Source organism: Vespa mandarinia, chromosome 19, assembly GCF_050613455.1.
Source record: "Vespa mandarinia isolate Hongniang chromosome 19, ASM5061345v1, whole genome shotgun sequence".
Lineage (NCBI taxonomy): Eukaryota > Metazoa > Arthropoda > Insecta > Hymenoptera > Vespidae > Vespa > Vespa mandarinia.
The window spans coordinates 3,976,532-4,002,710 of NC_140828.1; the positions used below are offsets into that span (position 1 = coordinate 3,976,532).

Here is a 26,179-nt window from a genome sequence, read left to right on the forward strand (position 1 = left end):
AATTACACACATACATTGACCAATCATAAAGCATATTTAATTTCTGGCAAGCTGACGTAACTAATGAAAAAAGATAACCTGTTCAATCACTATGTAAAAAAGCACCCTGATTTTATACCTTCAATATATGAAAAATAAAAAATATGAAATTGTTAAACAATGCGATAACTATGCACAGCGAATTTCATTATTTCAAGAAATATTGACGAATAATAGAGCGATCATTTTGTATGAATATTATAGATAGCAAGAGGTAATTTAATGTATACATTGGTTAAAAAAGTATAATACGTTGAAGAATATTCTTCTGTACATATACAGTAAAACCTGGTTTCGTGCGGTTCTTTTTTATGCGATTTTATTTTTGTGCGATTGGTTTTGTGCGATTTTATTTTTGTGCGATTGGTTTTGTGCGATTTTATTTTTGTGCGATTTATTTTTATGCGGTATATGAATCTTAGCGGCGTTAGCACCAGTTTAATGTTTTCTATCAATGTACATATATGTACATTGGTGTGGATGAACTCTGATTACGTGGTCTCTTTGACAACGATGTATCTGGACTTCGCGATGCTCTGTTCATTTGTTTTAAACAATCTTCTGACAAGGCAGAGTCAGTTACGTACATATTGTCGCTCGACGCGCGAACAGTATACGCTTCGTATTCAGAGTTTTATTCACGATTCACGTGATTAAGGATTCATTTTATAGTGAGATTAAAGGTAAATAAATTAGTTACTTTCGTTTCTATTTATATGTAGTTTTTATGATTTTTATTTTATTTTTAGACATAAGTACTCCCTTAAAATGAATAATTATAGCCAAAAGAAAGTAAAAAGGCAGACAATTCCATTAGAAACAAAAATTCTAATATCCACAACTGTTGCTAACGAATTTAAATTAGGTGAATCCACGATCAGAGCTATAGCACAAACGAAAGCTGAGATCATCCATGTCTCGTTATCGTGACGTTTACAAGAAATTGACTAGTCAACCGTCACAAAAACTCATTACTGACTTTATGATACCAAAAAACAAATCAATTGAAATCCTATCTTCAAGCGACGAAAGCGATTTTGAACCAATTCATCACAATATAGCACAGACGTGCGAGTAAAATATATGAATCTCTTAATAGTGCAACATACGACAGTAGTAAAAGAGCATCATATTCGAGAAATATTGTAATAGAGAAGACGGAAAAAGCTCTCGTGTTGTGGGTTAAAGATTTACCTAAAAAACGAATCCCCGTTCACAAAGAATTAATTCAAGAAAAAGCTAGACAGTATTTCAACCAACTGAAGGATTTAGAACTAAGTTCGTCATCCTGTTTACGAAAATTGAAATTTTCGTAAGTGAAATTTTCTGCGAGCAATGGCTGGTTTGCTGGATTTTTACAACGATACGCACTTCACAATGTGAAGATATAAGGCGAGGCAGTGTCCGCCGATGAAACAGCTGCTATAAATTATGGCAAAGTATTAGCGGAAATCATTGATGACGGTGGATATTGCCAAACTGTCAATGATAGTGACATTATAAATAGTTTGATAGATTATGAAAATGGACAAGAAGAACCGGAACCTATTATAGCAGATAAAATATATGCAGGGATCCAGATTTATAAAAAAATTGGAAACGCATTTTCTTAAAATAGATACCAATGCGGAAAGACGCTTAAAATTTCAAAAAAAGCTGAGTTCATGCATGTCTCGTTATCGTGACGTTTACAAGAAATTGACTAGTCAACCGTCGTTACAAAAACTCATTACTGGTACCATTACTGACTTTATGGTACCAAAAAACAAATCAATTGAAATCCTATCTTCAAGCGACGAAAGCGATTTTGAACCAATTCATCACAAGATGCGCGTTTTGGATTACGACGAGTAGCACCAAACTATTTAATGTATAATTTGAAAACTTCTCCATGTATATGTACAATGAAGAATTAAATATTCTTACAATTTCTTCAGGTCTAATTTAATTATTTAATTTAATTGAAAGCATTCTCTCATCTATTTCATAAGTCATTGATGTATTTTCTAAGTCCGACTTTTTTTATGTGGTCCCTGTCCACCGCATAAAAAAAATTTTAGGTAGTATATCGTACAAAGTTGTTTATTATATGTAAGAATTTATAAAATTTCCGAATATTTTTTTGTACGATTTCTTTTATGCGGTTCCTATCCACCGCACAAAAATAGGTTTTACTGTAACGGTTATTGAGTGATTAATCAAAGATAAAAAATAAATAAAGAAACCACAAAGAAGGACGTAAATGGGCAGTGTCAAACAAATCTTTTAATCCACGTCATATTCATTATGCCCGATATAAAGAAATTCTTTTCATAAATCAACAGTTGCAAAGGATATATGTATTATAATAATATATTTTGATGAGAGATAGATTCGTAGGTATTTAAATTGCAACGTGTTCCTCCGAAAGTTTAACGTAACTGATTGAAATGTAATGCTTAAAGGTTTATGCAATTTCTGCAAAATGATTGTTGAAATAAATGATCTATTCCAAAATCATTACGAAGCATTAGAATTTACTTCAACAGACGTATTTCTTATTTGTGTTATATTATAGTATACACAATTATTTGTTTTAATGAAAATTCTAATGTGCGTATAGACATGGTTTATAATAAAATAAAATAAAATAAAAACGAAGTGACCTATACGAACGAATGTTCGTGGCAGGATGAAAAAGGATCGCTTTTTAACGATCATAAGTGCTATGAATAAATCAATATTCATAATAAAGAGTCATATTTGTATAAACTACAAAGTAAAATACAGTCAGATAAATGTGTAGAATAAAGGCAAATTAATTGCTTTCTCAGTTTGCCAATTTGTCATATTTCCTTTTTCTGCCTTCTTCTTTTCTTCATCATTTCGTTTTCTCCCTGGACATTCGGTTTGTCCAAATTGCGAATACAGCGAACATTTATGGGAAAAGATGTGTCATAATTAACAAAAAAAGGGGGAAAAAGAAAAAAGAAAGAAAAAGAAACGAAAAGAAGAGAAAAGAAAGGAAAGGATAATAAGAAAAAATATGAAAATGGATTTCGAAGATACGGATTAATGATAGAATTATTTTCTTTAGAAGCATTTGCGGTGAACGATGCCAGGGCCAGACTCGTCGTACTCCTGCTTCGAGATCCACATCTGTTGGAAGGTGGATAAGGAAGCAAGGATGGAACCACCGATCCATACGGAGTATTTCCTTTCGGGAGGTGCTATGATCTTGATCTTGATAGTCGAGGGTGCGAGGGCAGTGATTTCCTTCTGCATACGATCGGCGATACCAGGATACATGGTGGTACCACCGGATAGTACAGTATTGGCGTAGAGATCCTTACGAATGTCGACGTCGCACTTCATTATGGAGTTGTAGACAGTTTCGTGAATACCGCAGGATTCCATACCCAAAAAGGAAGGTTGGAAAAGTGCTTCTGGGCAACGGAACCTCTCGTTACCGATAGTAATGACCTGTCCGTCGGGCAGTTCATAGCTCTTTTCAAGAGAAGTACTGGCAGCTGCGGTCGCCATTTCTTGTTCAAAGTCCAATGCAACATAGCAAAGCTTCTCCTTGATGTCACGAACGATTTCTCGCTCGGCCGTGGTTGTAAATGAGTATCCCCTTTCGGTTAGGATCTTCATGAGATAGTCGGTTAGATCACGACCGGCCAAGTCCAAACGTAAGATGGCATGAGGAAGAGCATAACCTTCGTAGATAGGGACGGTATGAGATACACCATCGCCAGAGTCCAATACGATACCCGTGGTACGACCGGAGGCGTACAGGGAAAGAACTGCCTGAATGGCAACGTACATGGCTGGGCTATTGAAGGTTTCGAACATAATTTGTGTCATTTTTTCGCGATTAGCCTTAGGATTGAGCGGAGCTTCGGTAAGGAGAACGGGATGTTCCTCTGGAGCGACGCGAAGTTCGTTGTAGAAGGTGTGATGCCAGATTTTCTCCATGTCATCCCAATTGGTGATGATACCGTGCTCTATAGGATACTTTAGAGTAAGGATACCCCTTTTGCTTTGCGCTTCGTCGCCAACGTAGCTGTCTTTTTGACCCATACCGACCATCACACCCTGTAGTCATAAAAATAAGATTGTTATCCATCCATTTATTTTTTTTCAGGATACATTTAATATTCGATCCAATTTATTATTTACGATTACGTACCTGATGACGTGGTCTACCAACAATACTAGGAAAGACAGCTCGTGGTGCATCATCTCCTGCGAATCCCGCTTTGCACATACCTGAACCATTGTCCACGACGAGCGCCGCAACATCATCGTCGCACATTTTGAAGGATTGTTATTAGCGTTTCTTTCTGCGAATGAATTAATGAAATTAATCGCTTTCTCTTTTCTTTTACATCCTCTTATAACAATCACTTTGATAGAATACGGAAGTTCGATAGGTAGTTATTCATTGCATTTCATAGAGAAGAAAAACTGTTTATGTCGATTCTAGATACTAGGAAACGTTAACAAATCATTGAAATATCATTTTACTATTCACAGGCAGATACTAGGTGCAATTAAATTTCCATGTAGCATGCATCATGGTATCCTTATATTTCGTCACGTAGCACCATGCAAGATTTACCAAACTACACTTCACACAAATTTCAACACGCCGAAAATGTACATAAAATTAAGCCATTGGTTAGTACGAATCGATTGCCCGATACACTTGATCGCGATCACAAGAATCACAAAGTTGACGATCTATGCATAAGTTCGAAAGAAAAAGTAGTAGAAAGCATAGAATAGGAAGGAGATGTGGAAAAAAGAATTAGAGGAGTTGATGAAGAAGAAGAAAAAGCGTTGTCTAATGCAAGATAAAACGACAGGCGCAAGGTTTGCATTTTCCTTTGAATGATTTACCGTTCAGAGTTGGATGGCTCAATAGATCGGCGACGATCTCTTAGGGACGAACGTTGTACAAGAGACCGAAAGCGGCGAGTGGCGCATCGTCTGCTCTGTGGGGTACCTTTATCCATATCGGTTCGAAGCCGAAAATAGCGATCCGCCCCTTAGATGGAAATCTGCTGTACGTTAACGCGTGCATCGGTTCGCCGCCGCCGCCGTCGCCGCCGCCGCCACCACCACCGCCGCCGTCGCCGCCTAATCCTTAGTCGCCCTAAGAGCGACGTCGAGAGGGAGACGCGGGTTGTTACGACGCCGACGACGCGCTTTTCCCAACGGATCCCGAATCCAAATAAGGACTCGTTACAACGCAGGGCCGTCCTCCCCGGGTGCTTTTCACCTAAATGAAGGTACCAATAGATGATGGTACGCGTCCAGTTCACGCTTTCCTCCCTTTTTTAACTACTATTGCTTTTTTTTTTTCTTTTCTTTTTTCCTTTTTTCTTGTCATTCTTTCGCTGTTCTTTCTTTGTTCGTTTCCTTGCTTTTAAAAGTACTTCTTCTTCTGTAAAAGAAAAGAGAAAGATGTAAAGAACAACATTTAAAGTAGGTTACGTTGTGAGATTCAGTCAAAGTCATGTGTCTTCGTCAAAATAAAATATCATTTATCTTTTACGTAATTATATATTCCTCTCATACTTATTAAAGGATTTTATACAAGAATGAATCTCGAGTAATTTATATTTACATAAAAAATCATGTTGTATTAGTTATTGTATAATGGCCTAACGCAGATGATAAAGATGATATAAATGTAAGGACAGGTAGTTCGTAGAACGTATTTGAAATAGAAATACTCGAGAGAATATTGATTGTATTTGGAAAGACAATAATCTTCTAAATAATAAAAATAACCATTTTTTATTTAGTATTATTAAAATGTACGGGGCGACGAGAATTACTCGATCCATCATCGAGCTCTCTCCCCACTTTACCATTTTGTAGTAGCATCGATGTTGGCTGTCGATTTGTCGGACAGATTCGCCGAGTTTGCATTACTGAGTTTCAATCTCGAAACGGCGCGTCTTTGTTAGTTGCTAATGTTCTTTTAATTGTGCTTCCTTTGCATACGTTACGGTAACTAACTTAAAGAAAATTATTATGAAAAAATGAGTGCAAATTGATCATCATTCTGCCGTATGCGAACAAGCATACGAGGATGAATATCTCCTGAGATTAAAATTAAATCATTAACGACATTCTCTTTCGTTAGCACTTTCGTGTCGGTAATAAAGCTTATATATAAAACAATTGTTCCTTGATAATTCGATTATGATAGATAAAATATTCGTGAGAGAGTTAGAATATAACGTTAGAATGTAAATTCTGTACATATACGTATTTTCTACGTATCTTATTTCACTATGCAAAGTTCGAATGTAAAATGACATCAATGTAATTTCGCTTTACACTTTAGACAAATTATAAATTTTGTATAATTTTCCCAAGTCCAAATCAAACGATCCTTCTTCTTCAAAATTATATTTGCAGATCGGATGATAAAAGTTAGCCAATGCATCCGAATGTTACCTTCTTCGTCAAATATGCATACAACGACTAAAATGTTACCTGGATTTTCATTTCCACTGGGCATTGGCTGATGGATCATTGTTAACCACATCGGTGAACGATTTGGTGCATCATTAAGGACGTGGTAATTTAAAAAAAATCATTACTGATTCATTGTCCGGTGTACAGCAGTGTTTATGCATGATCGTTAAATTGAATTCTCCCTTGGGTAGATAGCCAATTATATCGTCTTCCTTGTAAATTATCCATATCTATATACATATATAGAATTAGTTGGTTCTAATATATAAATATTTAATTATACGTAAACTAGACTACTTTTAATAAATCCGTTTTATATACGGTTCCTTTAGCCAAATGTTTTTCCACTTACCTTGTACTTGAACTTCTAATATTTGTGAATATTAATTTTCTTTAATTTTCATCGTCCAATTAGTTTTCTTCTAATGCATATAAACCAAAAACTGACATATGAAAATAGTAGCGGTATAGTATAGGTACAAAGGCAAATCATCCCAGTAATTATTGCACGAACTTTATATCTTTCGGTCTATGATTCCGAATGTTTGCATGACAAAAGTTATAAAAAGCATAAAAATTATTAGACAGTTAAATATAATACATTTTCCTCAAAGAGATCGCTGAATATATTGTATAAAATGAGATGTAAAAGATGAATTTGTTTTTCTAGTAGTAAATCTAGATTTCATTACGTATATCAATCATAATTAAAAAATCTTGAATAAAATTTATCTTATTTAAATGTTATAATTCCAGAACATTATCAAAACGATTAATGAAACGATGACTTAATATAATATGCGTGCGAGTAATGCGTATAAAGGGTAACAAATGAAAGATTACTAGTTACACCGCTGTGAAAATATAAGTCTGATTTATTCCATAGAGATAGAGATGTAGAAATTCTGTGTGTATATACATATATATGTGTATATATGTATATTAAGTATGTGTATACACATTCACACACACACACACACACACATAATATGACGGTTATATTCAATTAGTGCCAAAAAGAATACTGATTGCTACTCCTAATAAGAAACTCCTTGTGGTTGTAGCTAAAAAGTACCAACAGTAAAATTGAAATAATCGACATGTAACTAGATGAAATAGTGCGGAATTTATGGGTGTATCTGCGTAGATAATATAGCAATAACAATCATTTATATGAATATAATTGCTTAGAAGCACTTGCGGTGAACGATGCCTGGACCAGACTCGTCGTACTCTTGCTTTGAGATCCACATCTGTTGGAAGGTGGATAAGGAAGCAAGGATGGAACCACCAATCCATACGGAGTATTTCCTTTCGGGAGGTGCTATAATCTTGATCTTGATAGTCGAGGGTGCGAGGGCAGTGATTTCCTTCTGCATACGATCGGCGATACCAGGATACATAGTGGTACCACCAGACAGAACGTTGTTGGCGTAGAGATCCTTACGAATGTCGACGTCGCACTTCATTATGGAGTTGTAGACAGTTTCGTGAATACCGCAGGATTCCATACCCAAAAAGGAAGGTTGGAAAAGTGCTTCTGGGCAACGGAACCTCTCGTTGCCGATAGTAATGACCTGTCCGTCGGGCAGTTCATAGCTCTTTTCAAGAGAAGTACTGGCAGCTGCGGTCGCCATTTCTTGTTCAAAGTCCAATGCAACATAGCAAAGCTTCTCCTTGATGTCACGAACGATTTCTCGCTCGGCCGTGGTTGTAAATGAGTATCCCCTTTCGGTTAGGATCTTCATGAGATAGTCGGTTAGATCACGACCGGCCAAGTCCAAACGTAAGATGGCATGAGGAAGAGCATAACCTTCGTAGATAGGGACGGTATGAGATACACCATCGCCAGAGTCCAATACGATACCCGTGGTACGACCGGAGGCGTACAGGGAAAGAACTGCCTGAATGGCAACGTACATGGCTGGGCTATTGAAGGTTTCGAACATAATTTGTGTCATTTTTTCGCGATTAGCCTTAGGATTGAGCGGAGCTTCGGTAAGGAGAACGGGATGTTCCTCTGGAGCGACGCGAAGTTCGTTGTAGAAGGTGTGATGCCAGATTTTCTCCATGTCATCCCAATTGGTGATGATACCGTGCTCTATAGGATACTTTAGAGTAAGGATACCCCTTTTGCTTTGCGCTTCGTCGCCAACGTAGCTGTCTTTTTGACCCATGCCAACCATCACACCCTGGTGACGAGGTCGACCAACGATCGATGGGAAGACGGCACGAGGTGCGTCATCTCCCGCGAATCCGGCCTTACACATACCAGATCCATTGTCTACAACAAGGGCGGCTACTTCGTCGTCGCACATTGTGCTTTTTGTTCGATTTTAAAGATCTGCAAACAAAAGAAACATCATTTTATATTAGTTGGTCGTCGTAGTTTGTGCAAGTAATTTATCACGTATAATGTTTTAGCTAAAGTCTTTCGCTAAATATTCCTTTCATATGTAATAGATTTGTATGTTATAATTCCTTTCATATGTAATAGGTTTATATGATTGTTTTGTTGCTTTAAAATATTTCTCAATAACGTTTTTAGGAATCATCGCTAGCCAGGATTGACCCAGTTGCCTATAAAACGATAGGCGAGTGGCTTCAGCATCGCAAAGTTATTTCTGTGCGGCGGATAGCTAAGTTTAGATGGACGACCAACGGACGCTCCCTAATAAGTTCAAGCAATGTTTATAGTATCCGACGTCGCCCCGGCTCGGCCGTTAAATGAAAAAACATAGCTCATATGCTTGTGCGTGCCAAAATTACGCTATGCTTTGAAAAGCATCGCAGAAACGTATGCGGACAAAGACCTCGAATAAGTTTAAAATTGTGCCTTGCTTTCATATTAATTAATTGCAATCCTGGAATGAATTTTATATCGAGAGATGGACAATCTAGTCAGAGGTAGCTTAATTACTTTGCGAGTGAAACATTTCTCTCTCTCGCTCTTTCAATCCGTTATTATATATTTTTAATAATAAATATTATTAATAAAAAGAAATTAAAAGAGGGACAAAGTCGGAAAGTTACTTGCATGAAAACTCATTTAGAAACATTCGTTAAACGCCAGATTTACGAACGCGTTGATTTTTTCTTTACTTTGATAAAAAAGAAATCTTTGTCGTGAGTATCATTTGGTTACAGTCGAGTTAATCGAACAATTTTTCCTTAAACTTAATTTTTGTTTCTATTCGATTTGTTAAGATTTAAAGAAAATATAGTATATCAATAAGAACGGATTTTACAAATGAGAGATCGTTGGAATCGTATAAATGCAACGATTATCTAGATCGATATAATATTAAGGATGAATAATTGAAATAAGATTGTTAGAAAGTATCTTAGGACTTGGTGTCGCTTGGTATATACGTACCGTGCACGGGACAGAGTTGGAGTGGCGTCTGTGCCTTTGGGCGTCGCGACGTCGAATATATGCTCTCGTCAGTACACCCCCGCATTTTCGTGGAATGGTGCGTGCTCGACAGGCACGAAAAAGGCTTGCCTCGCGGGCGTCGCGACGCTCGCCGAACTAGGCGGTTGCGAGATCTAAGCAAGAGATCAACGTATAACTTCGAAAACTCCTATATTTCAATCCTTCTTATGATTCTTTACATAGTTAACCATTTTTTCGTTTTTTTTTTATAATACATCAAATTAATTGAAAATCATTTAATACCTAATCTGATCCAAAATTCGATGCAAAAGAATCCAAACGAATTTATATTTTTTCTTTCTGATAAATATGATATTTTATGGATGAATTTTTTGCACTCTAATTACTTATTGTTAGCTTCAGCTACATGCTGTATGGAAGAATAATATTATTCTTTTCGTTTTATTTCCATATTTGTTGATAACGACATAATGTCTTTCCTCTTTCTCTCCCTCTCTCTCTCTCTCTCTCTCTCTCTCTCTCTCTCTCTCTCTCTCTCTCTCTCTATCTATCTATCTATCTATTTATCTATCTATCTATCTATCTATCTTTTGCTCTCTCTCTTAAAAAAAAAATGAATCACCAACAATCAATCTTTTTCATCTACATCAATTTTCCAATTAAAAGTCATAATTGCAAGTAGAGCTTCTTATCCAATATCTCTAAATGGATAATTCGTTCTTTTTATTAATTGTGAAAGATTCTTTACAAGAATATCAACATATACTTTTATAGGCTATTTATTTACTCTAAAAATAATATCACATATATTACCGGGACATAAAGTAATTTATATTTTTATTTGACTTTAAGCTATTGTAAAATAACTTTCTTTTTCATATAAAATAAGTAAATAAATATTTGCTATAACTAATTACTTTCATTAAAAAGAGCAAAGAATAACGAATAAATAATCAACAATTTAGCTGCAGAGTTTTATTTTTAAAGATACGTGTTGATTGATCACTGATAGAGACTTGCAAAAAGAATTTTTTTTTATAATTTCGCCTTTCTTGTACTAATATAGAGTACCATTTAATAGCTATACTATTACCACGCATGCATAAATATATAAATATTTTTATTTTCCAATGCTAATATGTGCATGCGTATTTTTATTTATATATAATCTGTTTAACCAATTAACTATGTACATGATCAAACAGTTGACGGTTGGATGGTGATTGGTGAAATTCATAAATATCATGAGAAGCTACTGGAAATCGATGTGAGTGACTGTTCGTAAAAATAGATTCCTCGTACCTAATTTGGATGGATGGGAGAGCCAAGTTTTGATAAAAGCTACCTCGTGCGGCGAGACAGCTTTTTTTGGACATTGCCTCGCAATTACTCAGATATGCTTTTACTCGAGAGCAAAACTATAGACTCTAGCAAAGAAATGATTAACAATCATGATGAATATATATCTATATCAAATATATTATTGCATGTTTTAATTCAGTTTAATTTTGCAATCAGTTTCTAATTCGAGATCACAATTGGACGATAGTAAAGAACGCGATTATATAGGAAAAATTTAATTCTAATAAACTAAAAATAGGTATTACGTAATGTGCGCGCACCTCAAGAGTAATACAACATTTAACTGAATACATAGAGACAAAATGTTCGTAAAGAAGTCTTCTGAATTGCTTTATCGAATAATAAAACATCATTGAAACATACATTAAAATCCTATAAATGTCTAAAGAATTATAACATTGGATATATAGGAAAGGATATAACATCGTGTTTTAGTATTAAATAATATTTATAATGTCGTGTGAAATTTATATTTAGGTTTATATTTGACATGGTTTGTCAATTGTATAACAATGCAACAATGATTTAGTATATAATATTTACAATGTAAATTATAATATATTCAGATGCACTTTAGAAGCCTTGCTTCGTTAATAACCAAGATAGAATGAACATGAACTTAATTGTACGATTACAGGCAATATAATTGACATTAAGATAGTAAACAATCTTAATGGTAATGTAATGGTCAACTAAGCGTGGCTCCTTCCAAAGTTCATATTAATAAAATGATTATCTTTGGAAATCTTTGATTACACTGACATTTGATGTGATAATGTTCCCTTCGACTTTCCTTCTTGCAAAAAGTTACGAACTTAAAATAGATTGAATAGGATATTTGAAAAAGAAATCCCAAGAAAATATATAATTTGATAATGAAAAGTCGAATGCTGATGTGTCAATGATTTTCTTTTGTAGTAGCACAATTGTTCGTATAAATATGATCATCATTCTCAACAATACTCCTAGACGCAACCAAGACGTTAATTCTTCAAAATCTGTGTCGCATTTCTGACACTGTTTAATAATGGATCTAAAAGCACTTGCGGTGGACAATACCAGGACCGGACTCGTCGTACTCCTGCTTCGAGATCCACATCTGTTGGAAGGTGGATAAGGAAGCAAGGATGGAACCACCGATCCATACGGAGTATTTCCTCTCGGGAGGTGCTATGATCTTGATCTTGATAGTCGAGGGTGCGAGGGCAGTGATTTCCTTCTGCATACGATCGGCGATACCAGGATACATGGTGGTACCACCAGACAGAACGTTGTTGGCGTAGAGATCCTTACGAATGTCGACGTCGCACTTCATTATGGAGTTGTAGACAGTTTCGTGAATACCACAGGATTCCATACCCAAAAAGGAAGGTTGGAAAAGTGCTTCTGGGCAACGGAACCTCTCGTTGCCGATAGTAATGACCTGTCCGTCGGGCAGTTCATAGCTCTTTTCAAGAGAAGTACTGGCAGCTGCGGTCGCCATTTCTTGTTCAAAGTCCAATGCAACATAGCAAAGCTTCTCCTTGATGTCACGAACGATTTCTCGCTCGGCCGTGGTTGTAAATGAGTATCCCCTTTCGGTTAGGATCTTCATGAGATAGTCGGTTAGATCACGACCGGCCAAGTCCAAACGTAAGATGGCATGAGGAAGAGCATAACCTTCGTAGATAGGGACGGTATGAGATACACCATCGCCAGAGTCCAATACGATACCCGTGGTACGACCGGAGGCGTACAGGGAAAGAACTGCCTGAATGGCAACGTACATGGCTGGGCTATTGAAGGTTTCGAACATAATTTGTGTCATTTTTTCGCGATTAGCCTTAGGATTGAGCGGAGCTTCGGTAAGGAGAACGGGATGTTCCTCTGGAGCGACGCGAAGTTCGTTGTAGAAGGTGTGATGCCAGATTTTCTCCATGTCATCCCAATTGGTGATGATACCGTGCTCTATAGGATACTTTAGAGTAAGGATACCCCTTTTGCTTTGCGCTTCGTCGCCGACGTAGCTGTCTTTTTGACCCATGCCAACCATCACACCCTGGTGACGAGGTCGACCAACGATCGATGGGAAGACGGCACGAGGTGCGTCATCTCCCGCGAATCCGGCCTTACACATACCAGATCCATTGTCTACAACAAGGGCGGCTACTTCGTCGTCACACATTTTGCTATTTTATTATCGCTGAAAGAAATATATTCTTTGTTAAAAAATAAATTTTACGCGATAAATTCATTCGAAATCGGCTGAAAGAGGACGCACCGATAGTGCGAATAAACTTATATATAAGAGTAGACTAAACTACCAACCGTGAGGGTGAGTTGCGGATGAGTAGGTAGCTGCGGAACGGCTGAGGCCCGCAAGCGCTGCGAAGCCAGATATAACGCTCGCGTACCGTACGCGATGCTACCGAAGATGGGCACGAGGGACGTCTCCAGGGCTGCCCAATAGTTCTACCCACGTAAAATGGGAAACTTACGCAGTGCTTCGACCGGGACAACGCATAACCGGGAAATCTCTCGAAGCTAAATATTCAAACATCGGGTATATCATTGGATGTTCGAGGGTGGACCTCAATGTTTTTTGGACATCCCTGACTGCTCGAGAAATATGCGTCAATCCCCACCGGCGCTTTTCTTCTGTTTTCTTCATCTTCTTCCGCTTCTCTTCCCATCTCGTCCTCCTCTTTCATTTTAGCTTCAGCGTCGCTTTTCTCAACGGAACGGAACATCCAAATCTGGATATTAATGTAGAAAAACATTGAATGATTTCCAAAAATTCCAAGAGAAGATTATAAAATTTGAATTGTATTTTCTTCTTCGTTTTAAGGTAACCTTATATTATATTTCTATTAATGTTATTTTCATTTTATTCTACTTTATTGTAATATTGGTTTACGTTATTTTTACTATCATAGTAATTTTAATGTTATATTTTTTTCAATTATTTTTGTAGTCTTATTTTTATTTTTTTTTTTAAATTATACGAAAAAGATTCAAGTTGTTATATATAAAAATTTAAGCTATAATCAATTAAGACTTAACGACAGAGAACAGTTTTAAGTTTATGAATCTTTCTTACCATAATATTATATAAATAATATTAAAAGTAATAATAATTTAATGAAATTTCTATTTTTATTACAAGATATTATTATTACAAGATATATATATATATATGAATACAGAAATATATATATATATATCTTGTAATAATAATTTCAATCAATATTTATTTATTAAAAATGTATTGAATAGTAATATTTTTCAGTTGTCTCCGTCCATATTAAGAAGTATAATACATACATATATGTACACACACGTTGGTGCACGCGAGCATTTAACTTTATTATTCTTTATAAATTAAAGGTAAAAAAAGACAAATATAATAAGTTCTCCTTACGTTTATAAATCACACAAGGCAAGTATACAGCTTCTCATAAAACCTCTGTAAATTTGTTTTATCGCTAACTGATTAATAATATAAAGTACGTCATCAGAATCGGTTATATTTTCTAAATCAATCCAGATGCAATCCAATAAATATGAAAAATTTTAATTATGTATATAAATTTTATAACTTATAAAATATATGTATGCATACATACACACACACACACAATTTAATGTATCTTATTATTTACAGCTTCAAGTAAATTACGTTTTGACCAAAATTTGTGATTAGGATTTGTTCTGGCAATGAAGAGATTTCATTTAAAGAACTTAAATCCTCTCTGCTAATATAATAAAAAATTACCATCTTTAATTTCTTGTGATGCCATTTCTTCTTACTGACATTTTATTAAACATTTTAGACAGAAATAGTATTTCCTGATTTCTCATTTTTACAAAATATATTTTAGATAGCTTTAGTTATTAGTCAGTTTTATTTCCACACATTTGTCAGCGCATTTTGTTTAAATTTCTTCATCAGAATCGGTTGAAACAAATAAATTGACTATTAATGAAATAATCATTTTACATAAGTTGACCTTATGATTGTCTTTTAAAAATTAGTAGTGTAAGACGTAAAATAATATCGTACGTCCTATGAAATATTAAGTATTTAAATCAAAAATATACATTGTTTGAAAAATAACATAACCTATAGTCATAAATATATAAAAATGAAGACAACTTTATGTGGCTTTGTTTATAACTAATAAAAAAAGAAATAGGGATACTGATAAATGTATTTGCACGTATTTTTAACAAAAAGGAATTTCAATTCGATCGAACATTTTTTATAAACAAAATACGAATTTCCATGAAATATGTACTTTTGAACGAGACATGATGCAGATGTGGCGCTATCTTAGGAATATGCGGAATGAATTAAACAATTATAAGCAGAATTAATAATAAAAAAAATGTAAAAAAGCAAGTTAATAAATAAATATTAGATTGAATTAAATTTATAAAAAAACAATAATTATTAACGTTTATTAAAAGGCCTTTTTAAAAAATGACTAACTTTTATAAAAAGGTTTACATGTATTTATTGTGTACTATTTCCTTCAGAATTTGGCCGTAGAGAATGTGCATGAGGGCGATACTAGCGCATCTATAGGATATGTAACTAAGTCTGAGATATCTCTTGTATACAATTTATTACCCTTGATTTTTTCTGAAAAACGTCATCATCCAAAAATATATAGCTACGTAAGAGCAAAGTAGTGAAATCGAGTGAAACGTTATTAATCTGTAGAGATTTTTTTAGCTGCAATCACAAAAGAATAAGAGTAAAGTTACGATGGATAAAACTAAAACCGATTCTAATTTTGAATTACCACCTCTTCGGCGTTTGGATGACTTTTTATTGGAATACGCTCGTTTTCAAATACCAAATTTTAAAGATCTTGATAAATGGGGTAACAGAGTCGTAAATAATTTGCTTTATTATCAAACAAATTATTTGTTCATGTTTGTGATTATTTTTCTCGTTGTAGGGTAAGTGTCAAATTCATTTTCTGTGTATATATATAAACACACATGGATACATACATATCTATATCTTATAGTAATCTTTACTATTATTTGACAATTAACGTTATACTATATAATATTGGAAACTATTTCTGCAGATTAATTCATCCTGTAAAAATGTTAGTTGGGATGTTAGCAATGGCAGTAATATTGGGAGGATTTGCCTATGTTTCGACCGAAGGAAGATTAATACACCAATTTAAGCAACAATATCCAGGTGTAGGTATACTTGGTATAATATTGGCAGCATGCTTTGCAACATATACATTAGGATCTCTCCTAGTTTTTCTACTTGGCATCCTGTTACCATTCGCAGGCAAGTTAAAATATTTCAATAGTATCGTTACAATATTGGCTAATTAACTAATAATTTGTTACAGTTATATTTGTACATGCTTCTCTGAGACTAAGGAATATTAAAAACAAACTTGCTAATAAAATTGAAGGTATTGGTTTGGCACGAACACCAATGGGCATTTTTTTGGAACATCTTGGTATGCAGGATGAAATTTTTGCATAATTTCACCATTCTTTTAGAATAAAACGTTTCTCTTTAAACGATAATAAGTTAATACAATTTTATGATAACAATTTTGCAATAGTATTAATATATATACTTTATATCAGCTTATACTGTAATGAATCTTCTCTCTCCAAATTGATTTATTTTTTTGTAATGTCTATAATTATCGTTATGCATAAAAGAACTAGACATATTTGTAATATACTTATTCATTTTTCTGTAATGTACTTTAATTTTTCTTTATATCTATCATTTTGTCTATTTATATACAAGACATAAAAAGGAAAAATTAAAATTCTTGATTACACCAATAAGATAGATACGATTAAGATATAATTTATTTATTGTAATTGATGTATTACATGCATCACATGACATGAATTAATTTTATTTAATGTAAACAATATATATTATATGTATGAATGTAAGATATTCTCAAATGTTATTACCAAAGATGCAAAAAAATGCAAATTACATATTTAGTCAGTAAATAGAAAAATATATTATCCAATACTGAGATATTAATATTTCATATTTTTCAATAGCTTTTCTATATATTTTGCTTGTATATAATATTCTATATATTATTATTTGTTACAAGTTGTATATTTACAATTATTAATATATTACATATTATATATGTAAGAAAAAAGCAAAGCAAGAATTTTGAAAGAAAAAATAGCTTACTTAATACTGCTACATAATTTATGAAAGACAATTATTTTCTTTAATATATATTTCTTAATTTTATATTGTATATTATAGAATAATGTAAATAAAATTATAGTAGAGCTCCTCTTCTCCAAAACTGTCTCTATATCTCAATATGCACTGTTATTAAAAAAATATTTTCTAAGTAGTAAAATAGTATACTAAAAGAATCAAGATAAAGATTATGATTTTAATTGAACATTCTACTTAGACATTGCAAATATATTTACTATTCTATATAGCTTTTCGTACATTCAAAAAGAATATTATTTTTTTTAACAAATTAATTAAATATTAGTTTTAATAATTTAGATTTTATTAATTTACTATAGAACTCATATAAAATTAATGTAAATTGTTTTATATATTGAATTTAGAATTATTCTTATATATCTAATCTTCTGTTATTTTTTATTTATTGTTTTGAACAGATGCGAGGAGCGCAACCTTACGTTCCCTAAAGTATTTCATTAAAACACGCGACTAACAACCAGCTTTGAAATATGTGATTGTACTATACTTTAATGGGTTATATATAATGATTATCCTTATAAATCATTACTTCCCAAAGGAAAAAAGGTTCTTCATATATAATATTAATTATACTTTATTATTCTGTAATTTATACCATCACACAATTTGAATATATTTTATTAATATGAAATTAAATCTATGAATAATATTTTATATTGATTATGCAAAAAAAGATAGACACTATATATATATACACGCACACGCGTACATACACACACACATGTGCGTATCATATAACATATGATACGCAGGTTAAAATAATTACAAAAAAATTAATAAATATATGAATATATAATCTAAATTTGTAAATGACCAGATCTTTCTCTTAAATTGAATATCTGGCTATATCTGTATTGCACGTGTGTTACAGAAAATCAATACAAAACAGAAATAAACTTGGAATGTAAATTAAATGTTATTTTACACATTTTCTATATACAAAATGCAGAGAAGTATAATTTATATCAGTAATAAATTTTTTGCTCACAATTTGATTTTATATTCTGGAAGAACTATTTATATATTGCAAGGCACTTTACACGACATTACGATTTTTTATGTGTTCGTATCATTATATTAAACGTATCGTATTTACGATATTTTTTAACGTGACCACATATAAAAATACATTTGTTGCCAATGTGGTAAATATTTTTCTATTGGTTCTGTTATAAGTCTAGCCAAAGGCACTTTTGCAGACAAAATTTTCAGTATTGCTATTATTTTAAGACGACTGTAATTGTCATAAAAAGGTGAACGTAAAATATATAGTAGTATACCTAATCTTCTTTGATAAATTTCTTTCCATTCTTCTTCATTAAGTGCAGCTGCCTTTCCGTAATGATTAAATAATTGTAAACTGGAAAAAAATTATTTTATACTTTTATTGTTTTTCCTCCACATCGGTATTCTTTAATTAAAAATTCTTTGCTACCTAGATAAATCAATGATTAAAGACAAAAACCATGGTTGCCAATTCATTTTTCCAATTGTAGATAAACAACCAAGATGGATCAATGGCTTTATTATATAAAAAGTCTGAAAAGAAAAATGAAAGAATTTTGAAATATTGTAACAAGAGATTTAATGATAAAAGATACTATATATGCATAGTTGAAACAAACCTCTGCTAATTTCAACATTCGTTTAGATATAAAAGCATTATCAACATTTTCATTTTCATCTCTCATAGATGGTATAGGTGCCCAGACCCGTGTTTGTATAGATCTAGAGGTTCTAATACTCCTAACTACGATACCACTTCGTTTCAACTGAAATCCTTCTCTCATTTTAACATCTTTATCGCATACATTTATTTTATTTCTATTCAGTGGCTTAATAGAAGGACTTTTCACTAAATTTTCTTTGTAGACATATACCAAACACAATCTCATTACAGCCCTATAAATCGAAAAAATGTAAATTACTTTACCATACGATTTTATTAGTTGATTATAATGATGGCAAACTTACTTAAATATTTGTATAAATCCAATAATGAGCCATTTCCCTGACTTTCCCCAGATTGTATGTGCAGATACTTCAAATAAAGCTTCTGTATACTCCAACACGGTTAACCAGATTTTAATTTTTAATTGCAATTTTGGTATCTTCAAATTCATATACTTGCCACTCGATATCAATAAATCGTTAAACAATTCAATTAAATTTGGTATGGAATAAATAAGTTCCGATGCCAATGTAGAATTATTAAATCGACCTATAAGAAAAAATCTGTCAGGAAAAAAATGCCCATAACGAAAAAGAGAAATATAAATAGACAAATTTAATACCAGCTGTAAAGTAAGAGAAACATCTTACTGTACTCTCCAAATCTGCCAGTAATTGTGGATTAGATTGTACCCAATGTTTATAAGATGTGATCAATTCAAAGAATCCTGAATTGATGGCATCCATGATTATTTTGATGAGTTGACGATTAATTGAACTGTTAGTAATTTTTTTATAGCTAATCAATTTATTCTTTATTCAAACAGAAATAAACGTTTTGTGTACCTTCATGAATGACCGAATAAAATTTCATACTATGTTCTGTTCATAGTTGAAATCTGAGCAACTTGACTGCTGACAAAGACGACTGACCAATGATTTGTGTCTCTAATATAAGTATCTATGCTATATGATAACCACGACCAACCAGCAAACGAACATACAACAGTAATTTTACACAACACAATATTTAAAATAAAACGAAGAATAAATTAAAATATATAATGGTCATACAATAATTAGATTGAATTTTATGTACTTTTTTTTAATTGAGTTTAATTTAGTTTTCAATTCTACATAAATTCGGTGAATAATTCCAAATGATTTTCTCGTCACGTGCATTTGATTTTTTAACATAAATATCGATGATAATCGTGACTGTTGAGTAAATTTAATATTAAATATATATATATATATATATATATATATATACATAATTTTATACATAAATATATATATATTTGATCTAATAGAATTTTCAAATATTTTTGGTTAGTAAACCTCTCTGGATTGAATATTATTTGTACATATGCAAATTATTAATCTGCAAAAGAATTATGGATAAACTTAAAGAAAAGATTAGTGAAAAAATAGAAACTCAGCTCTTGACAAACGTCATAGACGAAGGTAAGAGAGTTCTATAATTTATTTATGGTACATCAAAAAAGTATTTTATTTGAATATCATTTTTCTCTTAGAGTGCAATGCAGTTATTATACGGAAAATATTAGAAGGTCAATACGTGGATGTATTACTTGAATTAGCATCGGCCAAACTATTTGAATCTCTTTCTAATAGCGATGATTTACAAGAAATCATATATAATAATATAAAAAAAGATACAACGGATAGCTACGAATGGTTATGCCTAAGTATAGCATCTTTGTTTTACTTTATTAAATGCAATTGGACAGGTCCGATTACAGATGACAGAGGCATTGAATTATTATCGGTTACAAGAGAAAAAGCACTCAAGTATTTATCCCTACATGATGAATGTAATGAGAATGTTGAAAAGCCAGAATTTCTTTATTTATCTAAAATTATATTCTCAAATGAGTATATGCAAAACAACTATAAAAGTTGTATGTGGTGGTTATTTAGAGCCAATCTTCTGCATCAGTTCATATTAGAGGAGACTTCAGGAACAATATTTGAAGAAACGGAAATGTTAATTGCAAATATTGGTGCTTTAAATATCGTACGATCTACGTTTTCAGAAGCTCTATTTAATCTCGAAGTTGCACAATTTTATTTGTACTATAAAAGAATAGAATGTTCAGAAAAGTATTTGGCACATGTTGAAAATATTGCTCAAGTAAAAATGGAATTACAAGGTATTATGGGAAAGCGAACAAAATATCAAAAAGAATTGAAGCCGCAATTATTTTTAAAAATAAGTATGGACAAAGAAGATACATTTGAGACAAGAATTTGCAAAAACTTACCAAAGTCTTTAGATCTAAATGATGATTTAAGACTAGAACGTACTCAGTTTTCTGAATTTCAGGATGAAATTAGATTGGGAGCATTGGAAGAAGCCATTGTTTTAGCAAGACAGTAAGAATATTTATTATTTTTCTACATAAACAGATTTGGTAATATATTCTTCATAATAACATAATATGTACACTATAAAATTATATTTTGTTTCTTTTCTAGTACTCAGTTGCAGTTATCTCAGCCAAGAGATAAACTTACAGATGAAGAAATTAATCCATATGTAACTGTGAGTATAATAAAATAATCTTTTTAGAAGTTTATCGCAGTTATATGCAAGATAGCCAACAAAAATTTGTTTGCTTACAGAAAGTAATCGATAATACAAAAAATTGGTCATTAAAAATGACAGCTCTTTGTTGTCGATGCATTTATGAAGCTAATGACAAAAGAACTGTAGAGCGATCAATGTTACAAGCTGAATATTTATTAAAAGAAATAAAAGATTGTAACGTCACAATGGCAGAAAGATTAGACATATTTTTTGCCAGTGGAATGAAGCCTATATGGATGTTAGAAAAAATTTTAGCTAATATCATGCTTAGTCTTGGGTTAGTGAAAGGAGCTTTAGACTTGTTTCTCAAGTTGAAACTTTGGGAAGATGTTATTCTTTGTTACAACATACTAGAATTGAAACACAAAGTAAGATTTTCGTCAGTACAATGTGAAATATTTTTTAAATTGTATTAACATTTTAATGATAGTAATAAAAGGCTTGTTTACACTGCGTAGGCTGCAGAAATTATACTTCAAAAAATTGCTAAAAAACCAACAATTAAATTATGGTGTTTGTTGGGTGATACAACTGGCGATGTAAAGCATTATGAAACAGCATGGAAATTATCAGATGAGAAAAGTAGTCGCGCACAGAGGCATTGGGGGTTCTTCTATTTTCTAAAAAAAAATGTATGCAAAAAATGATGTATCTATTTTCTGAAAGATTATCTTCTCATTTATTATACCGTGTTCTAGTATGTCGAAGCTATACCACACTTACGGTTGTCAGTTGAATTAAATAATATCCAAGAGGATGTATGGTTGAGACTTGGCTTTGCAGCATTGCAAACGGAGGATTGGAAACTAGCGGCAATGGCATACCGACGATATTGTGCTTTAGAGCAAACTGTATGTAAAATAAACTTTATTTCTTTAAAACATTGCATTTGCATAGTTTAAATACCCAACTTTCAATTAGTTAATGACTATGATTTCAATATATGTATATTCTTCTTTAATATTAATTTTAGACTTTCGAGGCATGGAATAATTTAGCAAAGGCATATATAAAATTAGGTGATAAATACAGAGCATGGAAAGTCCTTTACGAGGCGATTAAATGTAATCACGATCGTTGGGAAGTTTGGGATAATTTGATGGCAGTTTGCATTGATTTGGGACAATTTTTAGAAGTATGTTGAATAACATGTAATCTGTTAAATAATATTAAAAAATGGATTTTCTATTCTTCTTTCTATTGTAACTAATTATAATATAAAATGTTTCATATTAAGCATTTATTTATTACAGGTAATAAGATGCTACAATCGCATTTTAGACTTAAAAAATGAGCATTCAGATATTCAGATTTTGGAAATATTAACGAATGCTATTGCAAACGACATTAAAGATGTTAATGGCAAATCATGTAGAAACTTATTACTTCTACCGACACTTCAATTATTTGGCAGAATTACATCTCGTATAACTAATAATTCAGATCTTTGGAGATTATATTCTGAATTAACGATGCTTAAAAGAACAGATGTTGATGATCAGAAAGCTATGCAATATTTACAGAAAGCATATCGTGCTGCTGTATCAGAACCCAAATGGTTTCAAAAAGAAAATACTACTTTATCTGTTCTACAGTTGTGCTGTAAATTATCGAAGACGTATTTACATTGTTCGTCTTATTGTACGGATCATATGAGATCCAAAAGAGCATTACTAGGTAGTGCTAAATTAGCATTACAAGGAGTTATTAAAAAAGTCAAAGATATATATTCAGAAAATGCTGAGGTAATGCAAAATTTACAACAAGTTGAAGAATATTTTAAAGTAATTTCAAGTGAACTAGAAAAAATGTCATCCAATAGCCGATAAATTTTAATAACATTCGGTAAGTGACATACATAACTTATACTCATTGTTAGTTACAATTTTTATACATTATGATAATAATAATAGTAATAATAATAATAATAATAATAATAATAATAATAATAATAATAATAATATTGCTTAATGCCAAAACCAAAAATTTGAATCAATAAAGTCAAAACTTGACATATTGTTTTTTAATACAGAAAATTGGTCAAGCCGTCTAACAAATACCTTTCTCATTCCAATATCTTGTAATTGTCGATAATTATCTGCAAGTGTGTCTTCTCCGTTCGATAGTATTCTAAATTTGTTCATCTAACAAAATATATTATTATTTATTAAAAAAAAAAAGACACGAATAGAAGAAACAGACTAAAAATGAGATAACATATAATTGTACCTGTCGAAATGAGATTTTTACCGGCGTTGAAAAAATAATCCAAGTTACTACTTCATTGCACGGTGGTGATGTTAACGATCCTTTATAAGTATAAAAAGTATCTGTATCTTTCGGCATTAAAGAAGACAAAGCAATTGAATTATTCATCTGTTTTTTTTTATTTATCCACTTTATATCACTTAAGATGTTTAATATGGGATTAAGATTTTCGTTATCTTGTTCCTGTAACTAGATACTTTTATGATAAAATATAATCGTTTTCACTACATAAAAAATGATATAAAGTCTTCTTACTTGAAAAAATATTCCTAATACAGTAATACCATCCTGATAATTCAAGGCATAAGACAAGTTAGGATAAGCTGCATTTCTGTGAATTATATGCATTTCCATCGGGAATCTGTAATAATATTACTTATAAATAATATATTTATAAAAAATATTGTAAATTCTCTACTACCTAACATTATTGAACGTATGCTCAGATCCTCTGTTATTTTTTGCACCCCAATGAAAATGTAAACTTTCCATTTCATATGTTTGGCCTTTCTTTAATACAGCTCCAAATATATAAGGTATTGGCAATTGGTTTCTTGATATAGTACGATTAATATTTAATTTAACTAAAAAAAAAAGGACACAAAAAAATAGTTGTAAATTTCTCGGTAGCATACAACATACTTACCAGAGTGGCCATCATTTTCTAATGTAATAGGAAGTGGAAGCAAATCATGAAATCCAATCATTTCCAAAGCAGGGAAAGACAGTGGGATAGATTTAGATGATGATAATGCTATTGGAGATTGCAATTTTCCAGCACAAAACTTAAAATGTTGCGCCCACATGTGTTGATCTGAACAATTATATAATCATGTTAGAAAAAGCCATTTTGATACGTAAACATAATTATAAACTTAAATTTACCTCGTTTTCTATAGCCAAAATGGCCAAGAGTAAGTGGAACTAGAAAGAATAATAAGAAACTAAAAATTAATGTTATACTTTTAACTTTAATAGTTTATTTACTTACATAAAATCCATAAAATCATAACAAAACTATACCTCTGCATCTGTAAATATAAATATTTATATTTTAGAGAGAGAGAGAAAGAGAGAATTGTATATGGATTTAGATAAAATTAAGTTTCCTAGATAAATTTACCTTGCCTCTCATCATATTACTGACTGTATTGAGAAGAAGCATGCACTAAACTGAGATGGTCACACAGTGCTATCGTGCTTATTATTCATTCCTACATTTATATATTATGTATTCGAGAAACATTCTATCATTGAATACAAGCTTGTATAACAAAAGTTTTATCCAACTCAGAATTGAATTTTTCTAATAATAAAAATATACCTATGGCTGAAAAATTTTTTACCTAGTTTAATATACATATCTATATTATCTATGGATAAAATTATAATAAACATTCGAAAAATATGTGTTACAAGAGCGAACATCCTCAAAATGTTTGTTATATTAATTTGTAGATTATATAACTGTGTATATAACCATTTTTATTTATTTACTTTCTTCTTTTTCTTTTTTTAAAATTAAATGCAATTATCTACATTACCATTATTAAAATTTTTGTAATTACATTCATTTTCAACATCTGTTTCTTAAGTGCCATCACATGTAACAACAGGTATAGAAAAGAATAATTTACATACGAAACAGACATATTACCTAATTTCAAGACAATAAATTAAAAAAATATTTGTTAGAAATGTTCTAAAGATTACAAAATATTTCTTATTTTCTATCATAAATTGCGATATTTTATTCTTTAAACAATTATGTGTAAAATCGAAGTATATTATATATAATATTTATAATATATAATATATATATTATATATATAAGTATATTATATATTATATAAATATATTATATATACATATATTACTTATAATATATATATATAGTTTTCAATAATTTAGTAAAATTATACTAATGCATTAATAAGATTATCAATTTTGAACATTATCATTGTTATAATTCTTTATATAAAAAAAATAAAAATAAAAAAAATAACCTTATTAGATCAATATTGAATAACTTCTATAGTGTATGTACAATTATCTTTAAAATATTACATATACCACAGCCAAATGAGTTGTCCATGCAAAA

General features: G+C 31.7%; 7 protein-coding genes and 2 long non-coding RNA genes across 15 annotated transcripts; 4 read left to right on the top strand and 5 right to left on the bottom strand.

Annotated features, from left to right (window-relative positions):
* The first annotated feature begins 72 nt into the window (after nucleotides 1-72).
* On the top strand, nucleotides 73-3,010 carry LOC118450853 (uncharacterized). Of its 3 annotated transcripts, XR_014983330.1 has the most exons (3): nucleotides 73-253; nucleotides 462-722; nucleotides 789-2,950. It is a non-coding gene; the product is annotated as an uncharacterized LOC118450853 (long non-coding RNA). The 3 variants fall into 3 exon arrangements; XR_014983329.1 differs by lacking the exon at nucleotides 462-722 and having other exon boundaries at nucleotides 789-2,953; XR_004840898.2 differs by lacking the exon at nucleotides 73-253 and having other exon boundaries at nucleotides 262-722; nucleotides 789-3,010.
* Nucleotides 2,990-5,080, bottom strand: LOC118450842 (actin, muscle). The gene is made up of 3 exons (XM_035886826.2): nucleotides 4,924-5,080; nucleotides 4,211-4,364; nucleotides 2,990-4,116 (listed from the first exon to the last, which is right to left on the bottom strand). Exons 2-3 carry the CDS (start codon nucleotides 4,334-4,336, stop codon nucleotides 3,112-3,114), a joined length of 1,131 nt encoding a protein of 376 aa, XP_035742719.1. The 5' UTR covers nucleotides 4,337-4,364; nucleotides 4,924-5,080; the 3' UTR covers nucleotides 2,990-3,111.
* A 568-nt stretch (nucleotides 5,081-5,648) lies between these two features.
* Nucleotides 5,649-7,469, top strand: LOC118450854 (uncharacterized). The gene is made up of 2 exons (XR_004840900.2): nucleotides 5,649-6,042; nucleotides 6,457-7,469. It is a non-coding gene; the product is annotated as an uncharacterized LOC118450854 (long non-coding RNA).
* Nucleotides 7,470-7,652: 183 nt separating this feature from the next.
* LOC118450840 (actin 205) lies at nucleotides 7,653-10,051 on the bottom strand. The gene is made up of 2 exons (XM_035886824.2): nucleotides 9,893-10,051; nucleotides 7,653-8,860 (listed from the first exon to the last, which is right to left on the bottom strand). The coding sequence occupies exon 2, from the start codon at nucleotides 8,832-8,834 to the stop codon at nucleotides 7,704-7,706; it is 1,131 nt and encodes a 376-aa protein (XP_035742717.1). The 5' UTR covers nucleotides 8,835-8,860; nucleotides 9,893-10,051; the 3' UTR covers nucleotides 7,653-7,703.
* Nucleotides 10,052-11,731: 1,680 nt separating this feature from the next.
* Nucleotides 11,732-13,740, bottom strand: LOC118450841 (actin 205-like). Its single transcript, XM_035886825.2, has 2 exons — nucleotides 13,583-13,740; nucleotides 11,732-13,457 (listed from the first exon to the last, which is right to left on the bottom strand). Exon 2 carries the CDS (start codon nucleotides 13,437-13,439, stop codon nucleotides 12,309-12,311), a length of 1,131 nt encoding a protein of 376 aa, XP_035742718.1. The 5' UTR covers nucleotides 13,440-13,457; nucleotides 13,583-13,740; the 3' UTR covers nucleotides 11,732-12,308.
* Nucleotides 13,741-15,858: 2,118 nt separating this feature from the next.
* Nucleotides 15,859-18,129, top strand: Jwa (PRA1 family protein Jwa). Its single transcript, XM_035886850.2, has 4 exons — nucleotides 15,859-16,222; nucleotides 16,357-16,574; nucleotides 16,639-16,752; nucleotides 17,924-18,129. Exons 1-4 carry the CDS (start codon nucleotides 16,026-16,028, stop codon nucleotides 17,977-17,979), a joined length of 585 nt encoding a protein of 194 aa, XP_035742743.1. The 5' UTR covers nucleotides 15,859-16,025; the 3' UTR covers nucleotides 17,980-18,129.
* On the bottom strand, nucleotides 18,084-20,177 carry Pex16 (peroxisomal biogenesis factor 16). Its single transcript, XM_085662882.1, has 6 exons — nucleotides 20,043-20,177; nucleotides 19,820-19,974; nucleotides 19,500-19,746; nucleotides 19,151-19,427; nucleotides 18,961-19,064; nucleotides 18,084-18,885 (listed from the first exon to the last, which is right to left on the bottom strand). Exons 2-6 carry the CDS (start codon nucleotides 19,941-19,943, stop codon nucleotides 18,630-18,632), a joined length of 1,008 nt encoding a protein of 335 aa, XP_085519008.1. The 5' UTR covers nucleotides 19,944-19,974; nucleotides 20,043-20,177; the 3' UTR covers nucleotides 18,084-18,629.
* Nucleotides 20,065-24,181, top strand: LOC118450834 (tetratricopeptide repeat protein 27-like). 3 transcript variants are annotated; one of them, XM_035886807.2, is made up of 10 exons: nucleotides 20,065-20,204; nucleotides 20,533-20,663; nucleotides 20,735-21,596; nucleotides 21,699-21,765; nucleotides 21,846-22,178; nucleotides 22,269-22,442; nucleotides 22,509-22,661; nucleotides 22,784-22,945; nucleotides 23,064-23,655; nucleotides 23,843-24,181. In XM_035886807.2, exons 1-9 carry the CDS (start codon nucleotides 20,167-20,169, stop codon nucleotides 23,637-23,639), a joined length of 2,496 nt encoding a protein of 831 aa, XP_035742700.2. In that variant the 5' UTR covers nucleotides 20,065-20,166; the 3' UTR covers nucleotides 23,640-23,655; nucleotides 23,843-24,181. The 3 variants fall into 3 exon arrangements, with proteins under 3 accessions (XP_035742700.2, XP_035742703.2, XP_035742702.2); XM_035886810.2 differs by having other exon boundaries at nucleotides 20,189-20,342; XM_035886809.2 differs by lacking the exon at nucleotides 20,065-20,204 and adding an exon at nucleotides 20,271-20,416.
* Nucleotides 23,631-25,784, bottom strand: LOC118450845 (carbonic anhydrase). 3 transcript variants are annotated; one of them, XM_035886833.2, is made up of 8 exons: nucleotides 25,202-25,784; nucleotides 25,070-25,109; nucleotides 24,964-25,022; nucleotides 24,725-24,892; nucleotides 24,500-24,662; nucleotides 24,334-24,439; nucleotides 24,040-24,267; nucleotides 23,631-23,954 (listed from the first exon to the last, which is right to left on the bottom strand). In XM_035886833.2, exons 2-8 carry the CDS (start codon nucleotides 25,078-25,080, stop codon nucleotides 23,778-23,780), a joined length of 912 nt encoding a protein of 303 aa, XP_035742726.1. In that variant the 5' UTR covers nucleotides 25,081-25,109; nucleotides 25,202-25,784; the 3' UTR covers nucleotides 23,631-23,777. The 3 variants fall into 3 exon arrangements, with proteins under 3 accessions (XP_035742726.1, XP_035742725.1, XP_035742724.1); XM_035886832.2 differs by having other exon boundaries at nucleotides 24,040-24,261; nucleotides 24,964-25,002; nucleotides 25,202-25,343; XM_035886831.2 differs by having other exon boundaries at nucleotides 24,964-25,002; nucleotides 25,202-25,343.
* Between the last annotated feature and the right edge of the window lie 395 nt (nucleotides 25,785-26,179).